Below are 25,220 nucleotides of genomic sequence, written 5' to 3'. Positions count from 1 at the left end.
CGTCCGTTTCTTTAACGCCATAACCAGGTGTTTTCCTGGTTCCACCGTCACCTCCATCCTCCATGAACTGCCTCAGCTGCTGCTCTCACTGCCGTCCACCGTTACCCGGATCATAGTTCACGTGGGCTTCAATGACACTTCTCTTCAACAGTCCGAAGTGACGAAGGTTCATTTTAAAAACCTCTTTGATAAACTGAAAAGATCCGGGAAGGCTGTTTTCATTTCCGGGCCCCTCCCCTCCTTTGCCCGTGGTGTGGGCCGTTTCAGCCGACTCCTCAGCCTGAACACCTGGCTCCAGTCCACCTCTGCTCTGAACGGCTTCAGTTTTATTGAGAACTTTAATCTGTTCTGGAACCGCTCCTCCTTTTACAAGTCCGATGGTGTCCACCCCTCTAGACTGGGCAGGAGGGTCTGGGCTCAAAACATCCAACCTGCTGTCCTGACTAAAACCACTCCCACACCTATGTGACTATGCCCTCCCTCTTCTGCTGCAGTCACCTGCTCCCCCTGCTGGTCACATCAAACATCACCACGTTCAGAGTCTCCTGTACAGTCTGTAGTCAGACTGAATACCACCCCAGCTGATCTCTCCTCCTCTCCCAGCCCCTCACTAATGACAGCTACACCCCTCACTCACACCAGCTCACCTTTGAGGAACAATCTCTCTACTGGTCACCATCCTATTCCTGTTATTTTCGGTTCACGTATGGGGTTTCACACTGCTAAAAGGCATCGTAATATCACCAATCTCCGCCCATTAATATACACCACAGTCATTGGTGCGTCCTTCTCTGTAGGGTTATGGAATTGCCAATCTGCAGTGAACAAAGCAGATTTTATTGCTGCCTATGCCAACCATCACACACTGGACATCCTGGCTCTCACTGAAACCTGGATTAAACCTGAAAACAATGCAACCCCAGCCGCACTTTCTATCAGCCACACATTCTCTCATACCTCTCGTCCATCTGGACGAGGAGGTGGTGTGGGTCTGTTAATTTCCAACAAATGGAAATACAATCAACTCCTACCTTCAGTCAAATACAACTCCTTTGAATACCATGCCATCCTAGTGACAGCACCAGTCAAACTTTACATAATTGTCATTTATCGTCCACCAGGGCAACTGGGTGATTTTCCTGATGAGCTTGACACTCTGCTTTCCTCCATCCCAGAGCATGACTGCCCCATGCTAGTCCTCGGTGACATGAACATCCACTTAGACAATCCCAGCTTCTCAGATTTCATGTCACTAATACTCTCTTTTGAGCTACAGCGGGTTTGCAGTCCTCCAACCCACAAAGCTGGTAAAGAGCTCCATCTCATTTTCACCTGAAACTGCATCACAGATGCCCTCACAGTCACACCTGTACACCTGTCTGACCACTATTTCATTCAGTTCAGTGTGTCTCTCCCTGAAAAACACTCTGCTCCCTCCCCCATGGTCTGTCCCCCACCCACTTCTCCACTGTCGTAGCCTCCGCTCTCCCTCCCCCCAGCACTTTTTCCTCCTTAGAGGTTAATGATGCCACTGAGTCTCTGTGCTCTACACTTAGCTCCTGTCTGGATAATCTGTGCCCTCTATCTACTAGACCCGCTCCATCCTCCCAGTCCCACCCATGGCTCAATGATAACCTTCGGTCGCTGCGTACCAACCTCAGAGCCGCAGAGAGAAAATGGCACAAAACAAAAAGCTCTTCTGACCTGATCACATTCCAGTCACTGTTGGTATCCTTCTCATCCAGTGTCACTGCTGCGAAGAAGGTTTACTATAATAACAAAATTCATTCTGCCACCGACACCAAGAAACTATTCTCAACCTTTAAAACACTACTCAACCCTCCACCTCCACCGCCCACTACTAATCTGACAGCAGATGATTTTGCTTCATTTTTCACAAATAAAGTGTCTACTATCAGCAGTCAGTTCACTGATCCACCCATAGACTGCACGCCTCCTTCTTCAACATCATCATCATCATCACACATTGCTTCTTCTCTCCTGACTATGGGTACTACTAACTCAACTGACAAAAGCCCAACTGCGTCATTCCCCTCATTTACTCCCATCACAGAGAACGAGGTGTCTAAACTCCTTTCCTCTAGCCGTCCTACAACATGCCTGTTGGACCCTATTCCATCCAACCTCTTACAGTCTGTAGCCCCTACTATCACAGCACTAATCACACATGTGATGAATGCTTCACTGACTTCAGGAACATTTCCTACAGTATTTAAACAAGCGCAGGTAACACCACTACTCAAAAAACCTTCCCTCACCCCCACTCAAGTGGAGAATTATCGACCAGTCTCACTCCTCCCATACCTTTCTAAGACCATCGAAAGGGTGGTTTTCAAACAGGTCACAGAATTCCTCTCCCAAAATAACCTCCTGGACATCAACCAATCTGGCTTCAAAATCGGCCACTCCACTGAAACGGCTCTGTTGTCTGTGACAGAAGCCTTGAAAGAGGCTAGAGCAGCAGCCAAGTCTTCAGTACTCATTCTACTGGACTTATCAGCAGCATTTGACACTGTCAATCATGATGTCCTGTTATCCATACTCTGGAACATGGGCATCACAGGCCACGCACACTCCTGGTTTCAATCTTACCTTACTGGTCGGTCCTTCAGTGTGTCCTGGCTAGGGCACACATCAGCAGTTCACCGCCTCACCACGGGGGTCCCCCAAGGCTCTGTGTTGGGCCCCCTCCTTTTTGCCATATACACCACCTCACTCGGTCAGATCATCCACTCACACGGCTTCTCATATCATTGCTATGCTGATGATACCCAGCTCTATCTGTCATTCCCACCTGATGACTCCACAGTCTCAGTGCGGATCTCAGATTGTCTCTCTGACATATCTGCATGGATGAAAGCCCATCACCTTCAGCTGAACCTGTCCAAAACTGAACTGCTGGTCTTCCCAGCTAAGCCAACCATACAGCAGGACATCTCCATCACTACTGACTCCATACCTCTGGCTCCTACCAGTGTAGTACGTAACTTGGGAGTCATGATTGATAATCAGTTGACCTTCACGGATCACGTTGCCTCTGTCACCCGATCATGCCGTTTCACTCTGTTCAACCTAAGAAAGATCAGGCCATACCTAACCCAACAGGCCACCCAGCTCCTGGTGCAGACTATGGTTATCTCCACCCAGCTCCTGGTGCAGACTATGGTTATCTCCCGTCTTGACTACTGCAGTGCTCTTCTAACGGGCCTCCCAGCTTGTGTTGTCAAACCACTACAGATGGTCCAGAATGCAGCAGCGCGTCTGGTCTTCAATCAGCCTAAAAGGGCACATGTCACCCCCTTACTCATTGAGTTCCACTGGTCTACCCATAGCTGCCCACATCAAATTCAAATCTTTAATCCTAGCCTACAAAATTCTCCGTGGGTCTGCTCCTGTCTACTTAGGTGCACTAATAAAAGCTTATGTCGCCCCACGACCACTCCGCTCGTCTGGGGAACGTAGTCTGGTGGTCCCCAGACCTTGTACAAGACAATCCAGGCATTTTTTCATGGGTCGTTCCACGTTGGTGGAATGCTCTACCAAGTGCTACAAGAACAGAGTCATCCCTGCCTATCTTCAAGAAGCTCCTGAAGACCCAGCTCTTCCGAGAGCACCTCCTGTCCTAGCACTTTCAAACATTCCATTTTAAATATTCTAATAAGGTTTTTCCAGGACAACCACAGATTCTTTCACGATTATCTCTGGACCTGCTGCGGTGGTCCTGCCTCTCTCCTGCCCTCATCATCACCACTCACTTATCCTCAACCGCCTCCATGTGTCTCCCCCTACTCCCCCCTTCTCCCCCTCTCCCCCAGTCTCTATCTCTATCGCTCTCTCTCTTTCTCTCTTTCTTTCCTCTCTCTCTTTAACCCCAGCTGCTCCTGTCACTCGTCCGTCCTCCTCAGTCTGGTTCTGCTCCAGGTTTCTGCTGTTAAAGTTTCTCCTTCCACTGTCTCCATCACTAGTGTTTGCTCCTGGAGGATTCTGTTGGTTTCTGTAAATTGGCTTCAGTCTGGTTTGAACCAACTCTATATATAAAGTGTCATGAGAGAACTTTTTGTGATCTGGCGCTATATAAATAAAATTTGATTGATTGAGTGATTTAATTGGTTTTCCCTGTAAGTCGCTTTGGAAAAAAGCGTCTGCCAAATGTGTAAACATAAACATAAACATAAAAATAATTTACTGTTTTTTGCACTAAATCAATGGAAAAAATGGTGTTGTCATTATTTATAGGTTCTAATGATATTATTTTTGAGTTTGATCCCTAACTTGCACTTTGCAAATTCATCCTGTGGGCCGGATCGGAACCTTTGGCGGGCCGGTTTTGGCCCCAGGCCGCATGTTTGACACCTGTGCTCTAAAGTGAGCAGAAATGGCTGCGTTTGTTTGTGCTGGTATGGTTTTATAGACTTTTTTTTCTCAACTTTATTGAAAATATTTAGGTAAACAAGACATACATTTTGAACAAACATCAAGATGTCAAAAAGAAAAAGCATTTTGAACAAATAAATTTAAGATAAAATTAAAACCGCAAGCGGTGTTAAGACCCTCACCCTCCCACGTGACCGCCGAGGACACCGACAGTGAGAGGACAGCGTATCGTCGGCTGGATCCGACATTCTGCGAGATAAGCATAATGTTATAATTGTGAAAATGACCACTTCATCGTGACCTCGTCACAGCCACGCCCAACATTTGATCAAAACTGTAGGTGATCACTTTTGATCACACATGTGTTCAGGTGATTTTCCCCCAGTTTGGTCCAAATTGGATGTAAACCCTAGGAGGAGATGATGAAAGGATGAGGGGGGGGATTTTACAGGTCCACACCTCCACCCAATATGGCCGACTTCCTGTTGGGTTTAGGGCGGGGCCATAATGTCATTTTTTACTCGTCCGACCATGGGCTGTCTGGACCAAGTTTCATGTTTGTATGTGAAAAAAATTTGGGGAGGGCTCCCATCTGCGTAATGTATTTTGATTTTTGAGGGGGCGCTACCGAGTCATTTTGCGATATTTTTTGTTGGCGACTTCAAATAAAAAAAATTTTCGCCGGGCTTGAATTTTTGGTCAAAATAAAATTGACTTTTCGTTAATGTTCAGGGGGTCAAATTCACGTTCAAAGAGGTGAAAGAAAAAAAAAAATAATGGAACCATGTGATTTTAATAGGCCATCGCCGACATGTATGTCTGAGCTCAGGCCTAAAAATGAACAGATTTAAAGACACAGAGCAAAACAGACAAATAACAGTTTAAAAAAAACAACATATCTAACAAAAATAAATAAATATATCAGAGAGTTCAGTTTATTTTAAAGAATTTTTTTTTAAAAATAAATTCCCAGGGTGCTAGTGTTTTTTGTTTTTTTTTTGTTAAATATATTTTTCAAATTCCATCAGGAAGATTTTAAACTTTGGGTGTGTTTTTGATATGTTTATTTTTGTGTGTATGAAATTTTCCAAATAAAACAATAAAAAATACAAGAAATTCTAAATTATGAATGTCATGTTCAAAATATGTAATTACATTTTGAGATGTTATAGTTATTTTTTTTTATGGTTTTATAGATATTACAAGATTTATTTTCAGCTGATGACATCACACAACCCCCCCCCCCCCACCTCCTCAAAACTGAGTGGAAATGGTTGCATTTGTTTGTGTGTAAAGTTTTGTTTGTGCTGTGATGGTTTTATATGGTTTATTACATGTGTTTTCAGCTGATGACGTTCGGCAGGAGCTCCTTCGTCCTGGACTCTCTGCTGTTGTTCATCTCAGCCGTCGTGGTCTGACCTGGTCACATCTTCCAGGTTCCTCTTCCTTGTTTACCTGCTAAAGTTGTTCTGCCAACTATGTTTGAAATTCCAATAAAAAAAACAATGCAAAGCCAGTGTTTTGTTCAGCCCAGGTGAAGGTGGCAGTGGGTTGGACATTCACTGGACAGTCCAAAGCCGTGGCCTTAGGGACCGTCAGTAAATGACCGCTCTGAAGGCTGGACTCAAACTGCTCCTTTAAATGTCATAGAACCAATCAACTGTCACAGCACAATGGCAGCTCCGCAATATTTAGGACTTAACTCCAGGAAACACCATTTAATACAGGGGGGTCAAACATGCGGCCCGGGGCCCAAATCCGGACCCCCAAAGGTTCCAGTCGGGCCCACAGGATGACTTTAAAAAGCACAAATACAATGTGATGTCAACTAAAATAACAGCATCATGACCCAGAAATAATGACTCCAAGTTTTCATAGTTTAATGTGAAAAACCTAATATTACATTACAGTTACATATTACATTAACCCTTTCATGCATACTGGTCAGTCCAGTGGTCAGTCCAGTGGTCAGTTCTTCTCCAGCTGTTCTCTTGTACATTCATGGGTTTGGTTGTTTTAGTTCCAGATCAGCCACAGTGGACACTAATGCACCATCCCATAATAATACACTGACATTCAGAGCATTACTGTAACGTTCCTGTTCTAAATAAATCTGATCTGAACTAACATGTGAGTGGAAATCAACTGCTAAATGTTTTTACTGTAATTAACACTTTTCTTTAACAAAAAGTTGTTTTTTTTTTCATCTCTCTCCATGAAGTGAGTAAAAACTACTTCAGAGTATGTTCAAATGTGAGCGTTAACAGCATTAAACATGTTTTATGTCATAGTTTTCACACAGTTTATCACTTTATGATGATGGGTTTTAAATGTTTCTTTGCTTCAAAAATTAAACTCTTAATCAGCCCTGAGCATTGTGAAGAGGAGTTGATAATATTATTTTGGTTTTTTTTTTCCCTTTTTTTCTGTTTAATAGGTCTGTAGGTTTGTTGTATATATTTTGTGTGTGTGTGTGGTTCCTTATGTCTAAGTACATGTTTATGTCAATGTATAATTAAAAAAAAAAAAATTATATAAAAAAAAAAAAGATGTCTTGAAATAAGATTTTTTTTAATCTTTCAAGTTCTTATATCTCACTTTAGGTGATTATGTCTTATTTTAAATGTGATGAGATATTTTGACTAAAAATGAGAAAAATACATTTGGTAAGATTTTGATTTTTGCAGTGAAATTAAGCAGGAATTCAAACAGGTCGTAGAAATCCACTCAATTTTTGCCCAAATGAATGTAAAGATGGTTCTGCAGCAGCTGGAGGGTTCAAATTCAAACTGTCTGAACTATGAGGGTCCAAATACACAAAGAAATGAAGCACAGACTAAGAAAAAAGTGGGTTTAGACAAATATGAGCCCTTTAAATAATAATAAAACAAAATGGTGTCCAGTTGAGTGCACATTTTTGTAACTCCATAAAAAATAGTGACATAAAAATTTCAATTGCATTGTTTTTTTCATGCCTAAAGATGAATAAAAACACTCAAGAAAAAAATATCGTCTAATGTTCTCATAATTCATGCATGGAAGGGAACAGGAAGAATAATGTTCAAACTTCACTTTCAAAAGTTCAGGTTTTTCACATTTTATTGTTGAAGGATACTTTGTAAATGTTAATATTTTCATAATTTAATGTAAGTTTTTTCACTAAAACTAAGAGAAGAATTTGGAGTTCATTATGTATAAAGATGAAGCCTTTTTTTCCAGTATTTCAGCAGCTGAAAAAAAAACCTGTTCATAATGTTTTCAGCAGAAATAAAAACACCTGCACCACAAAGAACGACAGGACGTTTTTATTTTTTTAAGGCAAAACTGAAAAAGAGCAAAAGATAAAATCAGTTCAACACACATTATTTAACCCCGAAAGGAAATTGAAGAAGTGCATGAACGTAGCTTTAAAAGGCAATATTAAAATAAATGGTGATTTAAAAAAAACCTTTAGGGAAGAATAAACTCACCCAGATAGTCTGGATTTGGAGTAAAACGTAAATAAAAACCTAATGCAGTGATTCACAAAGAGCTTTTAAACATACTTTATAGAAGCACTGTGTTCGAACAGGATGTAAAATGCACAAACAGTTGAATATTTTCAACTTTAAACATTCAACGAATTTTCTACATTTGACCCAAACTGTAACAGAAGAATGAAAAACAGTTTGATCATTTGTTTTAAAGATGAAGCTTTTTTTTTTTTTCCCAGTATTTCAGCAGCTGGAAAAAAAAAAACCCGTTCATAATGTTTTCAACAGAAATAAAAACACCTGCACCACAAAGAACGACAGGACGTTTTTATTGACGTTCGACAACATCAATTACAACAAAAGCTTAAAAAACAGAAGGTGCTTTAATAAAAACATGGAAATATGAGTTTGTCTGAGTCCGCTTCACTTCCATGGAACTTCCTCAGTGTTTTCTGTCGTCTTCGACCACAGTGGTCGGATGGACAGACCGGCTTCATGCTCCGTTAATGACAGACTGGACGGAAAGTCACATTTTCTTCATTTTACTCAGTTTTCAATTTGATTTGTTCAGTACAGAAAAAAAAAGTGTAACAGTGATAATAAAGGTGTATTCGATTGTAAATATAATATAAATATAATTGTAAATTTAAGGCAATACTGAAAAAGAGCAAAGGATAAAATCAATTCAACATGTTTTTTGTCCTTGAGGGGAAATTTAAAAAGTGCATGAAAGTAGCTTTAAAAGCCAAAATTATAATAAATAGTGATTAAAAAAAACCTTTAGGGAAGAATAAACTCACCCAGATAGTCTGGATTTGGAGTAAAATGTAAAAAGTATAATACATTAATTCACAATGATCTTTTAAACGTAAGATTTATAAATGACAAAACATGCAAAAATGAGAACTTTTTTTTTTGTTATTGAACGTTTTTGGAGGGTTTTTTTGCTGTTTTTTTTTTTTTTTTTTTTTTAACATTTAATTTTCATATTTTTATTGGTATATTTTCTTAGAACTATATCCTGTTGTATCACTGTAAAATGTTTAACGGGTGAAAAGAAAGAAACAATAAAGAGTGAGTTACAAAAAAATGAGTGAAAACCTTTTTTTATGTTGAATGTGTTTTGTTTTTTCTTTCTTCTCAGTCATTAAACATTTTACAGTGATACTACAGGATATAGTTGTAAGAAAATATATCTATAAAAATATGAAAATCAAATGTAAAAAAACAAAGAAAAAACAGCAAAAAAACCCAATAAAAAATGAGTTACAAAAAAATGAGTGAAAACCTTGTTTTTTGTTGAATGTGTTTTTTTTTACATTTGATTTTCATATTTTTATTGGTATATTTTCTTATAACTATATCCTGTTGTATCACTGTAAAATGTTTAACGGGTGAAAAGAAAGAAACAATAAAAAGTGAGTTACAAAAAAAATGAGTGAAAACCTTTTTTTGTTGAATGTGTTTTTTTTCTTTCTTTTCACTCATTAAATATTTTGCAGTACAACAGGATATAGTAATAAGAAAATATATCAATAAAAATATGAAAATCAAATGTAAAAAACAAAGAAAAAACAGCAAAAATAAAAAAAATAAAAAGTGAGTTAAAAAAATGAGTGAAAACCTTTTTTTGTTGAATGTGTTTTGTTTTTTCTTTCTTTTCACTCATTAAATATTTTGCAGTACAACAGGATATAGTAATAAGAACATATATCAATAAAAATACGAAAATCAAATGCAAAAAACAAAGAAAAAACAGCAAAAAAAAAAACAAAAAACAAAAAGTGAGTTAAAAAATGAGTGAAAACCGTTTTTTTGTTGAATGTGTTTGTTTTTTTTTTCTGTTTTTTTTACATTTGATTTTATATTTTTATTGGTATATTTTCTTATAACTCTCTCCTGTTGTACTGTAAAATGTTTAACGGGTGAAAAGAAAGAAAAAACAATAAAAAGTGAGTTCCAAAAAAAGTGAAAACCTTTTTTTTTGTTGAATGTGTTTTGTTTTTTCTTTCTTTTCACTCATTAAATATTTTGCAGTACAACAGGATATAGTAATCAGAAAATATATCAATAAAAATATGAAAATGAAATGTAAAAAACAAAGAAAAACAGCAAAAAAAAAAACAAACAAAAAAAACAATAAAAAGTGAGTTAAAAAATGAGTGAAAACCATTTTTTTGTTGAATGTGTTTTTTTTTTTCTGTTTTTTTACATTTGATTTTATATTTTTATTGGTATATTTTCTTATAACTCTCTCCTGTTGTACTGTAAAATGTTTAACGGGTGAAAAGAAAGAAAAAACAATAAAAAGTGAGTTCCAAAAAAAAAAAAAAAGTGAAAAAATTAACCAAAAAACTTTGAAACTTTGACATAAAAGTGAATACTCAGTTCTGTTAAAGTGCGGTAAAATACGACTGATGCAAAAAAAAAAGCAAACGGTGCCGAACGAAGCCATATTCTGTGTCTGAGGAGTCGTAGCGTCACGATGTTAAGTCTAAACAGAAACATTTAAATAGTTCCTAAAGTAAAGTAGCACTGATATACATAAAACCAAAGTGTCAGTAGGTGGCAGTCTAATACCAGAGACACCAGGACGTCACAGCCATGGAACGAATACCAGTAAAACCATAAACTGGTAAAACTCCTGATGGTTAGAAGTACAGTTTAAATTCTAATTATTATTAAAACCGTGTTCCAGTTCTGTCTTCTGTCCATAAGGTTCCATCTTTAACGCACATTTGTATGTTTGACGTTGACATGTTAATATTTGAATGTTTGATACAGAAAAGACATTGTACCGACTATTTTGTTTTGTTTTTTTTCCGAATAAAACTTGGTTAAAGTCTTTCAGTGTGTGTACAAGTACATTTTGAACATGCTGAGGACATTTCAACAATACTGTGATAATAATAATAATAATAATAATAATAATAATAATAATAATAATAATAATAATAATAATAAGCGTGATAATTAGTGGAGTAAGAAAATATCGGTTCTGCAGTAAATTGCGATATTTCATTTCACATTCCTGTATGCGCCTTCCCTCAGTGAACTGCACAGCTGTCGTTGCCTCTGGAAGGCCCCGCCCCCTGGTCATCACCTGCTGCCATCAGACAGGCGCCACAGAGGGCGAAAAACGACAACACACTCAACAACTGGTTTTATGCTAATGCTATTTGTGTACTGAATTTAGTACACAAATAATTTTACTCTTATTTTAATCTGACAGTTTTTTTATAATGTTCTTATACTTGTTGGTTCAGTTGGTGTGTGTTGCTTTTATATTTATTTGTGTTTTTAAATGCACTTTAAAGGTTTGCACTTTGAATTTTGTCGTTTGTATTGGACGATGACAAAGATTATTCTATTCTATTCTATTCTCACAATACTGTATGGATATTAAAAAGTACTGTATGTATATTTTTAGATATTTATTCAAATGCAGATATTGTGGAGGTGAATTTTTCTTTTTTGTTTATATTTTATTTATTCTTATTTATCACTTTTTTATTCAATAATGTTCGTTCCTTAGTTTGGATTGAACTCAAATCCTGTTCTGATGTTAGTTGTGAACTAATAGAATCTGAACATTTGAACAGGATCTGAAACTGGAATGTCTGGAAAACACAATTTCAGTTTGAACATAGTTTGAACATTTGCTGATAGAACATTAGATCCTGTTGGGATCAAATACAAATGTGTTTAGGATTTGTGCAGATTTCTGCTGGAATTCAGTTCTTCCAGGAAATAATCATTTAAATAAAAAAGAAACAAACATAAAATTGTCTTTTTAACAGTATCATGATATATTGTGATATATCGTATTGTGATCCTAGTATTGTGATTTGTATCGTATCACCACTTTCTTGCCGATAAACAGCCCTAGTGATAATTCCGAACAAAATAACCATGATATGAAATTTTTTATAGCGTTCCATCTCTCAGGTCACATGACTGAACCAGGTCTGGTTTTAGTCTGACACCGTAGAAGGTTCATCCTGATAAAGGCAGCAGTAGCTTATGTGTGGACTTCAGCATCTGAAGAACCCTTCAGCGCAGTAATACTGTTATTTTAGCAAAAAACACAATAAAAAATAAATACGAGTAGTGCACCATCCACCCATCGTCTGCACACTTCATTATGTACGTTTTTTCATTCGCTAATCCTTCGAGTTTCAGCAAATATTCTGCTGTTTCTGCGAACTGTTGCAATTGTTTTTCGTACTTTCACCTTTTATACTTTTCTACAACTTTCAGCCTTTACCGTTTTCATTTTTTTAACCGTTAAAATGAATAAAAAAAACTCCTTCAAACTTCCTCCACCTTCAGCTTCAACCACTTCCACTAACTCTGCTTCTTCACTCAGACTTTCAGCGTTTACGCTTTAATTCAGCTTCTGGACATTTTTATTCTCTGTTTGGACTTTTTCGGTTTAGTTTATAACGAGAGCCTTAAACGGATCAAACCGGTGATGTCACACGTGTGAAACCCTTCTGATTGGTGGGTTGGACTTCAGCTCTGATTCCTTTATTTGACGTGTGCAGTTGGACGTCCTTTGACCTGTTTACAGGTTGACTCCTTCAGCTCTCATGTTGGTTTAACGTCAACTCCAATCATCTGGCAGAAATTTACATTTCAACTCAAGTGCACATCTGAAACTGCAGCTGACCTTCAAAATAAAAGCCTGCAGTACGTAACAGTCTGGATTGAATGGGGGGGGTTAGCGCTAGCCTTGCAGTCGAACACTTCCAGTCAGCTCCTCCTCCCCTAAAGAGGTCATTTGCTCCGACTTGCGAACTGTCTTCAAAGTCCTTCGACTAATGCTAATGTGTTGATGGTGGACGGGGCTAATAGGCTCCGTATTAAACACGTATTAAAGTAGAACCTCACAAAATGTTCCCAGTTCTCCACTATGCGACAAGTGGATACAACTTTATTCTGGTAAATCATATTTTTCCCACCTGTTTTTAAATTACGACGTTATTCTCATACTATTACGACTTTATTCTTGAAATATGACGACATCAGACATTATTCTCATAATATTACGACTTCATTCTTGTAAAATTATGAACCTTTTTTGTGTTCAACTTTATTCTCATAAAATTACGGGTTTTATCTCGATATTTTATGACTTTATTCTCGTAGTGACAGGTGTTTTTATTTTCTTATGTGGTCCTAATACACCGTGGAAAAATTCCAAAATAAAAGCATGTAAAAATATTTCTGTGATGTTAGATTTTACAGACTTTTTGAAGATGCTACATTTTGGGGTCTTCTTCATGGAGCAGTTTAACGTGTTTAGGCTGATTCATATCTTTAACCTTCTTACACCGTTTACCGCCTTCAACTATTTCAGATGGATTCAACAGTTACATATGAACTCTGCAGACGCTGGAGGTTTTCAGTCACACATACTGTTTGAATGCACCACCACACTGACCTGGTGTTAGAGTCACAGCGACATATGAGTGCAAAGCGTGTTAAACTCAGGCGACTGCGTTAAATGTTAAAGATTCCAGAGAAACTTCACACAGATTTCTTTTCCCGGACAGAACCATCTGATCCATCGCTGACCCCGCTGTTGGATCTGCTGTTCGATCCCTTGTCTGAGGACGTGAACATAAATGTGGTTAGAGTCGGTTCTGCTGTGGTTTTATTTGGACTCGAAAATCTAAAACTAGTCCCAGTGTTCCTGTACGTCAGCGTCTGATGTGGATCAGAACCAGTTGAATGTGTGAGGTTGTCTGGTTCTGGTCTATGTTCCAGTCCTGGTTCTGGTCTATGTTCCAGTCCTGGTTCTGGTCTATGTTCCAGTCCTGGTTCTGTTCTATGTTTCAGTCCTGGTTCTGGATCCACATCAATCTAACTATAGAAGTGGACGGGACTTTCACTGGAGGAGAACTGAACTTGTCCAATCACAGTCCATATCTGACTTCTATCAGTGACCAATAGGAACTAGACTGATATCTGGAACCATGTACATGTTCTAAAGCAGGGCTCTCAAACTCATTTTAGTTCAGTTCCACATTCAGCCCAATTTGATCTGCAGTGGGCCAGACCAGTAAAATAATAACAATAAAAAGTAAAATTATATTATGGTAAGGTTTACGTCTACAAAGTTTTCTTAAAAATCTAAATAACATGAACAACTTGAATTGCCTTAACAAAAACCAATTGTAATTTTAACAATATTCTGCCTCAGTTTATGAGTTTATCATTTACACATGTGCATTACAATCGCACAAAACATTTAATAACAGGCAGAATATTGGTAAAATTAAATTTACTTTTCTTAAGACATTTCTGTTTGTTCATATTTGTTCAGGTTATTCACATTTTTTGTACAGGATAGTTTGTTTATGTAAACATTTTCATGTAACTTTACTTTTTTACACTTAAAATCTGCAGTTATCATTATTTATAGGTTATTATGATAGTGTTTTTCTGGTCTGACCCAATTGAGATCTAATTGGTTTATATGTGTCTGTATGGAACCTGAATTAAAATCCCATAATCCCATGGGCCAGATTTGGCCCCCGGGCCACATGTTTGACACCTGTGCTCTAAACCATCAACATATGGACCAGTAGAAGGAAAGGAACATTTAGAATATTTCAACAACAAAAATGAACAAAATAATCAACAAAATGAACAAAAATGAACAAAAAAAGCATCAAAATGAACAAAATAATCCACAAAATAAACAAAATAATCAATAAAATGAACAAAATAATCAACAAAATGAACAAAAAAATGATCAAAATAATCCACAAAATAAACAAAATAATCAATAAAATGAACAAAATAATCAACAAAATGAACAAAAAAATCATCAAAATAATCCACAAAATAATCAAGAAAATGAACAAAATAATGATCAAAATTAACAAAATAATCAAAAAAAAAAAAAAAAAAAAAATCCACAAGATGAATAATATAATGATGAAAATGAACAAAATAATCAACAAAATTTTAAAAAATTAAAACAAAAATCCACAAAATGAACAAAAAAAATCCACAAAATGGATAAATATATTATTGTGAATATTTATGTTTATGTATATGTACACATTGGTAACTTGTTTGGTACTTTTCTCAAACCCTTTATGACCTAGCGTCTGTGTTATGGGAGTTTTGCTTTCGGGGCAGGGCCAGTAAATTCCCTTTTCTCCACTCAATGGGAGGAGCAGGTTGACCTTCACTCTACATTTCTATTAATCTGACACTTTTCCCACGTCATCCATCTGTTGGATGGATGAATTTGCACATGAATCCAAACACTCACCGGAGTCGGAGGAAACCCCAAAGTAACCGCTGTCGCCTGAATGGGAACCTTCTGCAAAGAAACACAAACACAGCCACGTCAGTGACAACGGCACGGTTTCAGAAACAACAGATAAACCAGAAAAGGCTCCTGAGTTCTGTCCAAATCCTACAGGGTTATTCAAAAACAATCAACTGATTTCACGACGCATCGCTTCAGTTCTCAAGCATCTTCATGAAATGAGTCGGTGAGTTTCCTCAGTTCTGAACGGCTGCCACAGGGGGCGCTGTGGTCACCTCGTTCCTCTGGCAACGTTCCGTTGTTTGTTTACCCTCAGTCCTCAGCAAAAGGCCTTCTGCGTTCTCGAGTTTGTGAAAACAAATTCAGTTGTCACGGTGCTGCGTGCTTTTCAAAGGCGTTTTGACATTAATCCGCCCTCACCTAAGAACCCCCACTACCCACTGACCACAATGACCTTAAAGATCGAATAACAACGGCGTCAACTCAGTGGATGGTGATCTACTGATACACGTCTGGCAGGAATTTTCTGATCGCACTGACCTCTCTTTGACTGAACACGTCTTTAACAGATTAGTTCAGATAATATGACATTTATGACATTACTTTGATCCCAGTAACAAACGGAACAAAACTGAGTCCAGGTCTTACCTTTGACCTCCTTGGGTGGTTCCAGTGGAACACGATCATCTGAAAATAAAAACAGCAATAACCCACAGAAGTGTTTTTATTTTTACCTTTAGATCACAGATCAAAGATGATCGATCTGAAACAAATATTCAGTCCACAGACAGTTATACTTACAGACAGTGGAAAACCCATTTCCAGGATGGGAGGCTGTGAGAAAACAGAACAAAAACAAACATGTGTTTAGTCACTTTGTACAATTATTTTTCTTACTGGCAAAAGTTAAACATGTCATTAGTTTAGTCATCGTGTGTGACACTTAATAAATAAAATACTAATTAAACACCACAGCTGTCTGTGTGAGCCTGGATACAACCCAACTGTAAATCTGACAGATGTTTATGTTTGGAATTCAGACAGAAAATCTGAAAGGAACAGGAGACAAGTTCAAAACACAATGAAAACAGAACCAATAAAACATAAAGAATAATCAGTTAAAATAAAGTAACAGATCAGAGGTCAGATAGAACCCTTTCAGATGTTCTAAGGTCAGATATGGTGAGTGTCGTCTGCATAGTTGTGACAGAACACATTATTGCTGCGTATTAACTGGCCCAGGGTCAACATGTAAAGACTGAACAAGAGGGGTCCGAGGATGGACCCCTGGGGGACCCCACAGGTCACTGCCATTTGGTCTGACACACAGTTTCCAATTTGAACAAAATACTTCCTGTCCTCAAGGTAGGACTAGAACCATTTCAGGGCAGGACCACAGATGCCTACCCAGTCCTCTAACCTCTGAAACAAGATCACATGATTGACTGTGTCAAACCCAGTGCTCAGATCCAGCAGGACTCAGACTGAGACTTTACCTTTATCTGTGTTCAGAGGGATGTCATCGGTCACGTTGAACAGAGCAGTCTTTGGCCTGAAACCTGAGCAGAAATCAAATGGAAGAACATCATCAAACTGACTGGACCAGACTGTACCTAATAAAGTGGCCACTGAGTGTACACGTCAACAGTAGATTTTCACCACGTCTACCAGCTCTAATCAGAGGTAAATAATACTAATTAGAACATGGAGTTCGTCAGTATGAGGTTCAAATATGTGTAGGACAGTTCTGATCTGTTCAGGTACACGGAATGAGACCGGCTGCAAAGTTTTCAAACACCAATAACCCGTATCCCATAGCAACGAATACTGCATAATTCCCATAGAAACAAATACAGCATCATTATCATAGCAACGAATACAGCATCATTCAGTTTGGATTGGAAAACTCCTAACTCCACAGAAAACATGCATACTTCCAGAAGCCTTGAAGGTGATTATATTTTATATATTATATAAAAAAGGTTGAACTGACATGTGGATGAATGATAATTCATGTATGTAAATATATAAAGTTGAAGTTTATTTCAGACTGAATAACTAACATGGTGAAGGCTGTGCAGTGTACAGCCCGGTGCTCTTAACAAATTTACCTTTTTTGTACAGGACCAAAAGGACAAACCCAAGCACAAATAAGGCCAACACTGCAGCCAAAATAATGAAGATGACTGGTCCAGGAGGGTCAGGGTCAGGGTTAGGGTTAGGCAGTTTACCATCTACAAAACAAACCAACATTCACATCAGCGTCACATTCTGCCGTTTTTAACATCGTATGTTTTTGCAGAGTAATGATACTTCAGCTCCAACTCCAGTGAAGTTGGAACGCTGTGAAAAATACAACACGTTCAACTAAATACACTTCAGTGACGAAACATTTATTTACAAATGCATGACCTTTGCTGCTTTTTACAAATATTCGCCTGTTTTGAATTTGATGCCTGCAATAACTGGAACAGAGGGAAAAAAAAAAACGTAACGTGCACACAACTGAAAACCCTTGGCCTCCAGTCCACGCCAAAGTTTTTGCACATACAGACAGATAATGTGCCGAACCCCCCCACTAATGGACCTCAATCCACACTTCAATACATAATTCTACAAGTAACGCAACAGACCTATATATGATGTATTAATAAGGCTGTGAGAAAGTTAAAAGTGAGCTCCCCACCCCTCTCCTCATCCTTGTTGTTGACTATCTGGAATGTGTTACGGGCATTAAATTCAAAATGAGCAAATATTTACAAACAGCAATAAAGTTGATCAGTTTGAACATTAAATATATTGTCACTGTAGAGTTTTCAAATGAATAAAGGTTAAAAAGGAGTTGAAAATCAGTGTCTTCTGTTTTCATTTACACAGCAGCCCAACTTTAATGGAACTGGGGTTGTACATATGTGTTCAAATCATAAACACCTGCAGGTTTGTTATGTTTTAAAATCAGAAAAACACATTTATTTTGGTTTCGGATCAGTGATCTAAACAAACTTCTCACCCCAAACCTTTGTTATTTCAAAACCGGTTGAATGATGTACGACGTAACAGGAGTACATGGCCACGTCGGTGCGTAGAATCACCACGCTGTCTCGTCTCTGGTAGGTGTAGTCTTCATTTGGTCGAGATCCTGTGCTCATCACGCCGTCGTCTTCAGTAAGAATTCGACTGTTCCTTTTGATGTGAATATCTATTTCTGGTGGGTAGAAACCAGTGGCCATGCAGTTCAAAACCACATTTGTCTTAGACCTGGCGTTATTTGCGAACACGTACACTTCAGGTGGTTCTGGAAGGAGAAAACATAAAAGAGCTCAGGTTTGTAGTGAAGACACACACAGATTAAACTGCATGTGCCTGCAGTTCCATTTTAATAAATGTATTTTCATGTTTAATTACTATTACCTGTGTTTGTCTGCAGGGTTGAGTCACTTAGGCTACATTCACACAGCCGGTCTTAATGCACAATTCGGATTTTTTTGTGAAATCCGATTTTTTGTGTGCTCGTTCATATTACAAATTAAATGCGACTTCTATCAGTTCTCAGTCTGAACTGAATGCGACCCTGAAGTGACCCACATGCGCAAAAGAGGTCCTGATGGAATACGTGACCACGCAGACACACACTGTGTATACAGAAGGAAATATGGAGGCATCTGGTATCGGCGTGTGTGTGTGGAACTGGAAAAGTTTCTCTACAACCGCAGTCAGCACCATTACAGTCAAATAATTTTAAGTAGAAGATTAAAAAAGAGCAGAGCCAGGGTTTTTTGCTGGGGCCTTTTGTGGTGCAACGGCTGCTACGTCTGTACAATGGAGTATTTGGATGTGGAGGCAGAGTCAGGAGTGGTGGGATAGTGATGTTAGCAGCTTCACACACACTTCATTCATAATTTTAAAATGACAAAAAGAACCTTTAAATACATCTGTGACCGCCTCTTCGTAACACTCTCACCACAAGACACTCATCTCCGGCGACCTATATCTGTTCACAAGCGTGTTGCAGTTGGGCTGTACTGGCGTTTCAATGACGTAAAGGTCGGATAAATGCGGCCTGGCTGTTCAGACCGACGTCACATTGAGAAATATCCAATATGTATCGGATTTAGGACCACGTATGAAAGCGGCCTGGATTGAATTTGAAAAAAAATCAGATTTGTGCCGTTCAAACTGTCTTTAACAGGTCAGATACAGAATTTAGGCCACATTTGGCTGCAGTCTGAACGTAGCCTTAGATATAAAGCCAAACCCTGGACTGAACAGGAGTACCAGAGTTTACACATAGGTGTTTTACTCAGTAGAAGAAAAGAAATGAGACTACCAAAGCCCATGTCTGACAGTATGGTGAGTCCAGTCCACTTGGTGGACATGCTCTGTCCTATCAAGGACAAACTTGGATATTTGTTCTTGTTACTAATAAAAAACAGATGACTTTTGTTTGTTTCTGCCTGATGCAGCCACACCTTTAGAAACACAAAGAAGATTTTACTGCAGATATTTCATGACTAGTCTGTGACCTGTGGGGAACCACGGGTTGTAGATGTGGTAGTTTTTATGTTGGGGAGAGCAGACTTTTGGGAAAAGATGTGAGTCTATATTTTATAAATAGTAACATAAAAATAGTTTAATTAATTCTTTAAAATGTAAACAGTAGTTTAATATACAGTATTAATACCCAAGGGGGTGAATAGTTCGTAAGACGGAAGGGTGGAAGGAGGGGGGGGGGGGGGGGGGGGGGTTCTCCGGAAGTACCAGGACATACCTTACCTTACCTCTCTCTCTCAGTACACACAGCCCATATGGCTGCAGGCGCCAATGTTAATACCAATATGTCGGACTGCAGGAGTAAATGCGGTGTTCCTGTTTTTAATTTCATTTCCTGTCATACAGCGTGGTCCTGCACTTCTGTCACTGTAAGGGTATTCTACTCCAAAATGAGTAATATCTCCGAAAATATTGGTCCAATCAACTTGCCGAGATATTTAATGTGGAGACGGGACTATTCCTCAACTGTAGGAACTAAATTGGCCTGTTAAAAACGTCTACATTTGTCAGAATTGTGCCGACACGCGCGCACACACAGACGCTCTGAGACCATCCAGTATGATATGGATAATATTTGAGATTGTGTCAAATTTGAAGGATGTCCAAACACTTTTTTCCACCACTGCATGTACTTTGAGGAGGACCTACATATGAGCTGACAGCTGTGCATCATTCTCCACCAATCAGAGCAGACTGCAGGTGGGACGGCCTCCATACAGTCATGAAACTGGTGTTTGGCTCCAAATCACAATACTCAAATCAGTTGATAATCTAGTACTGCTTTATCTTTTATCTTTAATTTCTGTTTTTTAAATCAACTGTTTCTATTATCATCGATGTTTCTACCTTCATAAAATCTGTCTGACATGAACAAACATTCAAACACCAAACAGCTGTGTTCTACGTACTGGAGGTGCGCCTGTCATTCTCCCCGTACTTCAAAAACTTCCTCAGCCAGTCCATGCACTCTTTCTCCAGGTATCCTTTGGTGTAGTCTTTGAGGACCTGCACCTCATCCCACTTCCTCTTGGTCTGCTCTGCTGCTTTCACTGGAGCCACCCACACTGAGCTGGAGTCGTCAAAGGACAGGAAGTCGTCTCCGTCGTAGCTGTACATGTCCAAGCCTTGGCTGTATTCCAGTAACCCGTTACCTTTTTTCACGCCCTCACAGCCGTGTCTCCACTGAAGAACATGGATGTCTGAAAGGCAGACGTTGAAACAATCACTATGGACGTACATGACGGGGTTTTCAGAACCTGGAGTGGAAACCCTCAGGACTGATTTGACCTTCTGTAGGTTCAAGTGGTCTGACTGTCAGACTGATGCACACCTTTAACACTAGAATAAACGTTACTGTGTCCTGAATGACAAAGAAGAGCTTCATTAGCACTGTGACAGATCTGACCATTCCAGATCCTATTTAACATAGAGAAGATTTTGTGTCCATGTTGGAACTGTTGAGTCTTATGCTGTACCTCTCACCTGAGGAGTGCCTCAGGGCTCCATACTTGGCCCTTTTCTCTTCTGCCTTCATTTACTTCCTCTAGGATCAGTTCTCCACAAACATGGAACTGCATTTCATTTATATACCTTTGACAGTCAAATTTATGTACAACTAAGACAGGAAAATGCATACTCTACGTCACAGCAGAAGAAGTTACTGTGTCCTAAATGACAAAGAAGAGCTTCATTAGCGCTGGACATTTTTAACAGGAGTCAGATCTCACCGTTGTCAGTCTGGTTCATCCGTTCCTTCAGGATGTCCAGGTTGACTTTGAACCACTGCTGTTTGCTCTTACGGGATCGTGTGCCTTTTTCCCAGTACTCCGGCTCCAGACGCTCCCTCATCCAGTGTGTTTTGGGAGTTTTCACCTGTGTGGTGCTGTCGAAGTAGTCGATTACCCTGGAGTCCAGAATCCCCATGGCCGTGAACTCATGGATACCTGGGATTTTGGGGTCTTTGGAGAGGGCCGTGTAGATGTAGGTCAAGGAGTGTCTGTCTGAAAGTCACAGACACACAAACGGTTACGAATACAAGTAGAACAAGTACAGGGTTTTTTTTTTTGTGACCAATTTTTCATCAAATCTGTCAAACCTCAGTCATATCCTCAGTATCATGAATCCGTTAGTCTGTCATTACTCACCTGAATCTCTTGCATCACAGTGAACAGTTTCTTAGTGCCATCCACCAGAAACAAACCATGTGTTTACACACAGACCCAGTAGGTAACTCGGGTAGCTTCGGAATTTTGTCGCAACGTACATTGTGGGAAGCGAAGGCAGGAGCTCCCTTCCCTCTATGCATATTCCTAAAGCCATTTCCGCGTTTCAGCTGTTTCCGCATCATGTTTGCTTCATCCATATATCATATAGTTGCTCTGCTGCTGCTGCTACCAGGCGGCTGCGTGAATCTCCATTTCCCACAACGCATGTTGCGACAAAATTCCAACGATGCCCGAGTGACCTACAGGCTCTGTTTGTAAACACATGGTTTGTTTATAGTGGATGGCACTAAGAAACTGTTCACCGTAATGGAAGAGATTCAGGTGAGTAATGACAGACAGACTTACAGATTCATGATACTGAGGATTAGGGATGGGAATCGTTAATAATATAACAATTCCGATTCCATTATCGATATTGCTTATTGATCCGATTCCTTATTGATTCTCATTGGGTGAGGGAATAAAAGAGTACAATCGAGTGTGTTTGCATTAACTGTCTTATATTTCCATCTCTGCACAGAAAATAGAACATATACAGTATGCACAAATGGGGGGGGGGGGGGGGGGGGGCGTACAGTGAAAGTGAAACTAAAGACTCTTTACTAATTCCTCTATTGCCGCATTTCTACTACGTGGAACTGGTTCGAGTCGGCTCAGCTTGTCTCCCATTGTTGTGCACCTCATTTCCTTTCCCTTCTTACCTTCGGAAACTTGTATTTGAGGAGTTATGACGTTTGTTGCCCACACTGGAACCGGCCTGGTGTTCACTCTGCCGCTACATTCACAAGCACCGCTAAGTAGCATATCAAATACGTGACATTCCTGTAAATGATTCATATGCTGTGGACAAATGTTTGAGGATATTGGAGGGATTCCACCCTTTAGAAGACATGGAAGCTTTGACAGTGTTCCAGTGGACCTGGTTTGGTCTGTTTAGACCTGGTGTGGTCTGTTTAGACCTGGTGTGGTCTGTTTGGACCTGGTGTGGTCTGTTTAGACCTGGTGTGGTCTGTTTAGACCTGGTGTGGTCTGTTTGGACCTGGTGTGGTCTGTTTAGACCTGGTGTGGTCTGTTTGGACCTGGTGTGGTCTGTTTGGACCTGGTGTGGTCTGTTTAGACCTGGTGTGGTCTGTTTAGACCTGGTGTGGTCTGTTTGGACCTGGTGTGGTCTGTTTAGACCTGGTGTGGTCTGTTTAGACCTGGTGTGGTCTGTTTAGACCTGGTGTGGTCTGTTTAGACCGTTTCTGCCTCAACGCCATGTTGTCTACGTTATGACCAAAACAAAGCAGCGTACGTGTGACGTCATCATGCATGCACAACGAAGGCGGAATCGATAAGCTCGATAAGTTCTATAAATGTTGATAGTTCTATTAATAAAGTTAAAAAAAAAACATTCTTATCCTATTATTTTTATTATTTTACTGGTCCGGCCCACTTCAGATCATATCAGGCTGTATGTGGAACCCTGAACTAAAATGAGTTTGACACCCCTGTGTTGGATCCTAAAACACAGCAGTAGATTAAAACACACCAGACACGTCATGTTCAAGTCATTATGGAGGTAAATATGTCTGATATGAAATACTGTTGGTTGGACTCTGACGTCACAGCAGCAAAAAGGAGACGACCCGAGGAGCAAGAACTTAAAGATTTGAGGAAGTAAATACACCTTGAACTGTTGTCTGTTACAGATGTGACTTGTAAGACTTCAACCTTTCACCTAGAATTACACAAACCCTCATAAAACCGAAATGCGTCACAACCTCAGATGAGTTTCGATTTGACTCAGACTTCTTCATTTATCAAAAAGCCTCAAACTTACCGCTGTTCTCCGTCTCTCCCGTCGCCAGAACACACAAAACGACCAAAAATACGGTTAAAAACATCTTGGTGGTAAAGTTATTCCTCCTGCTGTCGACGAAACGGAAATACTCCAACTGTTTAGACCAGCTTTAACGATCTGCTTTATTTTCTAAAACCGCCATGATCACATACCGGAAGTGAAGCAGGAAGAGGAAACAAGGCGTCAGCGCGAGAACAGCAAATTAAAAAAATAAATAAATAAACAAAGTTTTTACGGTTGACAAACAGCAACACACTGACTCTAGATGTTACAATTTTGGTTCTCCCATTAATATTAAAAAAAAAAAGATTTATTCCAAATATTCACACAAACTGAGCCGGTTTACCACCGAAAAAGGAGATTTAAGCTTTATTTATCAAGAAGCAAAAGTTATTCCTCCTGCTGTCTGCGGAACAGAAATACTCCGACTGTTTAGACCAGCTTTTTTTCCCCCAAAACACAACCACGTTCTAATATCTTATCATTTCAAACAACGCAGAGAAAAAAACACATCCAAAGCTTGTATTGAAATTACCAGCAGAAGCTAGCTAAACCATTTTTTAATTTTTTTTTTTTTTATTGACAATATGCACATATACAACTTGGCATCCGTACTAAAGAACATACAAAGGCACGGGTGCAAATAGAAGTACATATGTTTAGACGAGCTTTAACGATATGCTTAATTTTCTAAAACCGCCATCATCACATACCGGAAGTGAAGCCGGAAGTGGAAACAGGGCTTCAGCTCGATTACTGCTAATTTTAAATTTTTTTTAAAAAGTTTTGACAGTTGACAAACAGCAACACACTGAGCTTAGATGTTACAATTTTGACTCTTCCACTAATATTAAAAATAAATTTATTCCAAATATTCACACTGGGGTTCATTCATTCACACAAACTGAGCCGGTTTACCACCGAAAAGGAGACTTGATCTCTATTTATTAAGAAGCAAAAGAAGCCTTTTACAGAACAGAGAACAGTGTGAAAACATGAACACATGAAACACAATCTTTACATGTTTCACCATCTAAAATATATAAAAAATAAACATCTTTCTTAAATTGTTTAACACGACTTAATAATTACTGTTATTTAATTTGTAGGTGCAAATATTTCTGTTGCTTTTTCTCATTTAAATTTAAACACATTTAGCAGAAATGAGTTTTTTTAGGCTTAAAATCAACTCAGAAGTGCACCTATTCTCAGAGGAGAATATAGAAAGAATTACAATATCAATTATCTAATAAATCAAATTCAGTAACACCGGTCAACAATATTTTACAAATGACCGAAGGCACTGAATCTCACATACTTCAATAAAAGTATTAAAACCTGAGGAAAAAAAAAAAAAGCCCAAAGTCCAGTTTATCCGATGTTTTCAATGTACATGATAAAGCATTATTACACATATATGTTGGTTTCTGTCCATTTATCCG

General features: G+C 38.9%; 2 protein-coding genes across 5 annotated transcripts in view; both read right to left on the bottom strand.

The window, feature by feature from the left end:
- LOC115428709 (major histocompatibility complex class I-related gene protein-like) overlaps positions 1-25,220 on the bottom strand; it is a 64,016-nt gene that overhangs the window by 23,478 nt on the left and 15,318 nt on the right. The window lies entirely within an intron of this gene.
- On the bottom strand, positions 12,962-23,929 carry LOC115428712 (H-2 class I histocompatibility antigen, Q10 alpha chain-like). Its single transcript, XM_030147895.1, has 10 exons — positions 23,758-23,929; positions 21,438-21,710; positions 20,619-20,909; positions 18,170-18,454; positions 17,271-17,393; positions 16,656-16,718; positions 15,961-15,993; positions 15,808-15,846; positions 15,160-15,210; positions 12,962-13,480 (listed from the first exon to the last, which is right to left on the bottom strand). The coding sequence occupies exons 1-10, from the start codon at positions 23,819-23,821 to the stop codon at positions 13,401-13,403; spliced, it is 1,302 nt and encodes a 433-aa protein (XP_030003755.1). The 5' UTR covers positions 23,822-23,929; the 3' UTR covers positions 12,962-13,400.

This window comes from Sphaeramia orbicularis, chromosome 11 (genome assembly GCF_902148855.1).
Source record: "Sphaeramia orbicularis chromosome 11, fSphaOr1.1, whole genome shotgun sequence".
In the NCBI taxonomy this organism is placed as follows: Eukaryota; Metazoa; Chordata; class Actinopteri; order Kurtiformes; family Apogonidae; genus Sphaeramia; species Sphaeramia orbicularis.
This window is presented reverse-complemented; position numbering and strand designations above follow the sequence as displayed.

Excerpts from the sequence above, each read along its gene's own strand:
- LOC115428712 (XM_030147895.1), bottom strand. The coding sequence starts at position 23,821 with ATGTTTTTAACCGTATTTTTGGTCGTTTTGTGTGTTCTGGCGACGGGA. Across the intron at positions 15,211-15,807 it reads ACCACCCAAGGAGGTCAAAG|AAGGTTCCCATTCAGGCGAC; the intron begins GTAAGACCTGGA and ends GTTTCTTTGCAG. Across the intron at positions 13,481-15,159 it reads TGGGGTTTCCTCCGACTCCG|ACAAGGGATCGAACAGCAGA; the intron begins GTGAGTGTTTGG and ends TCACGTCCTCAG.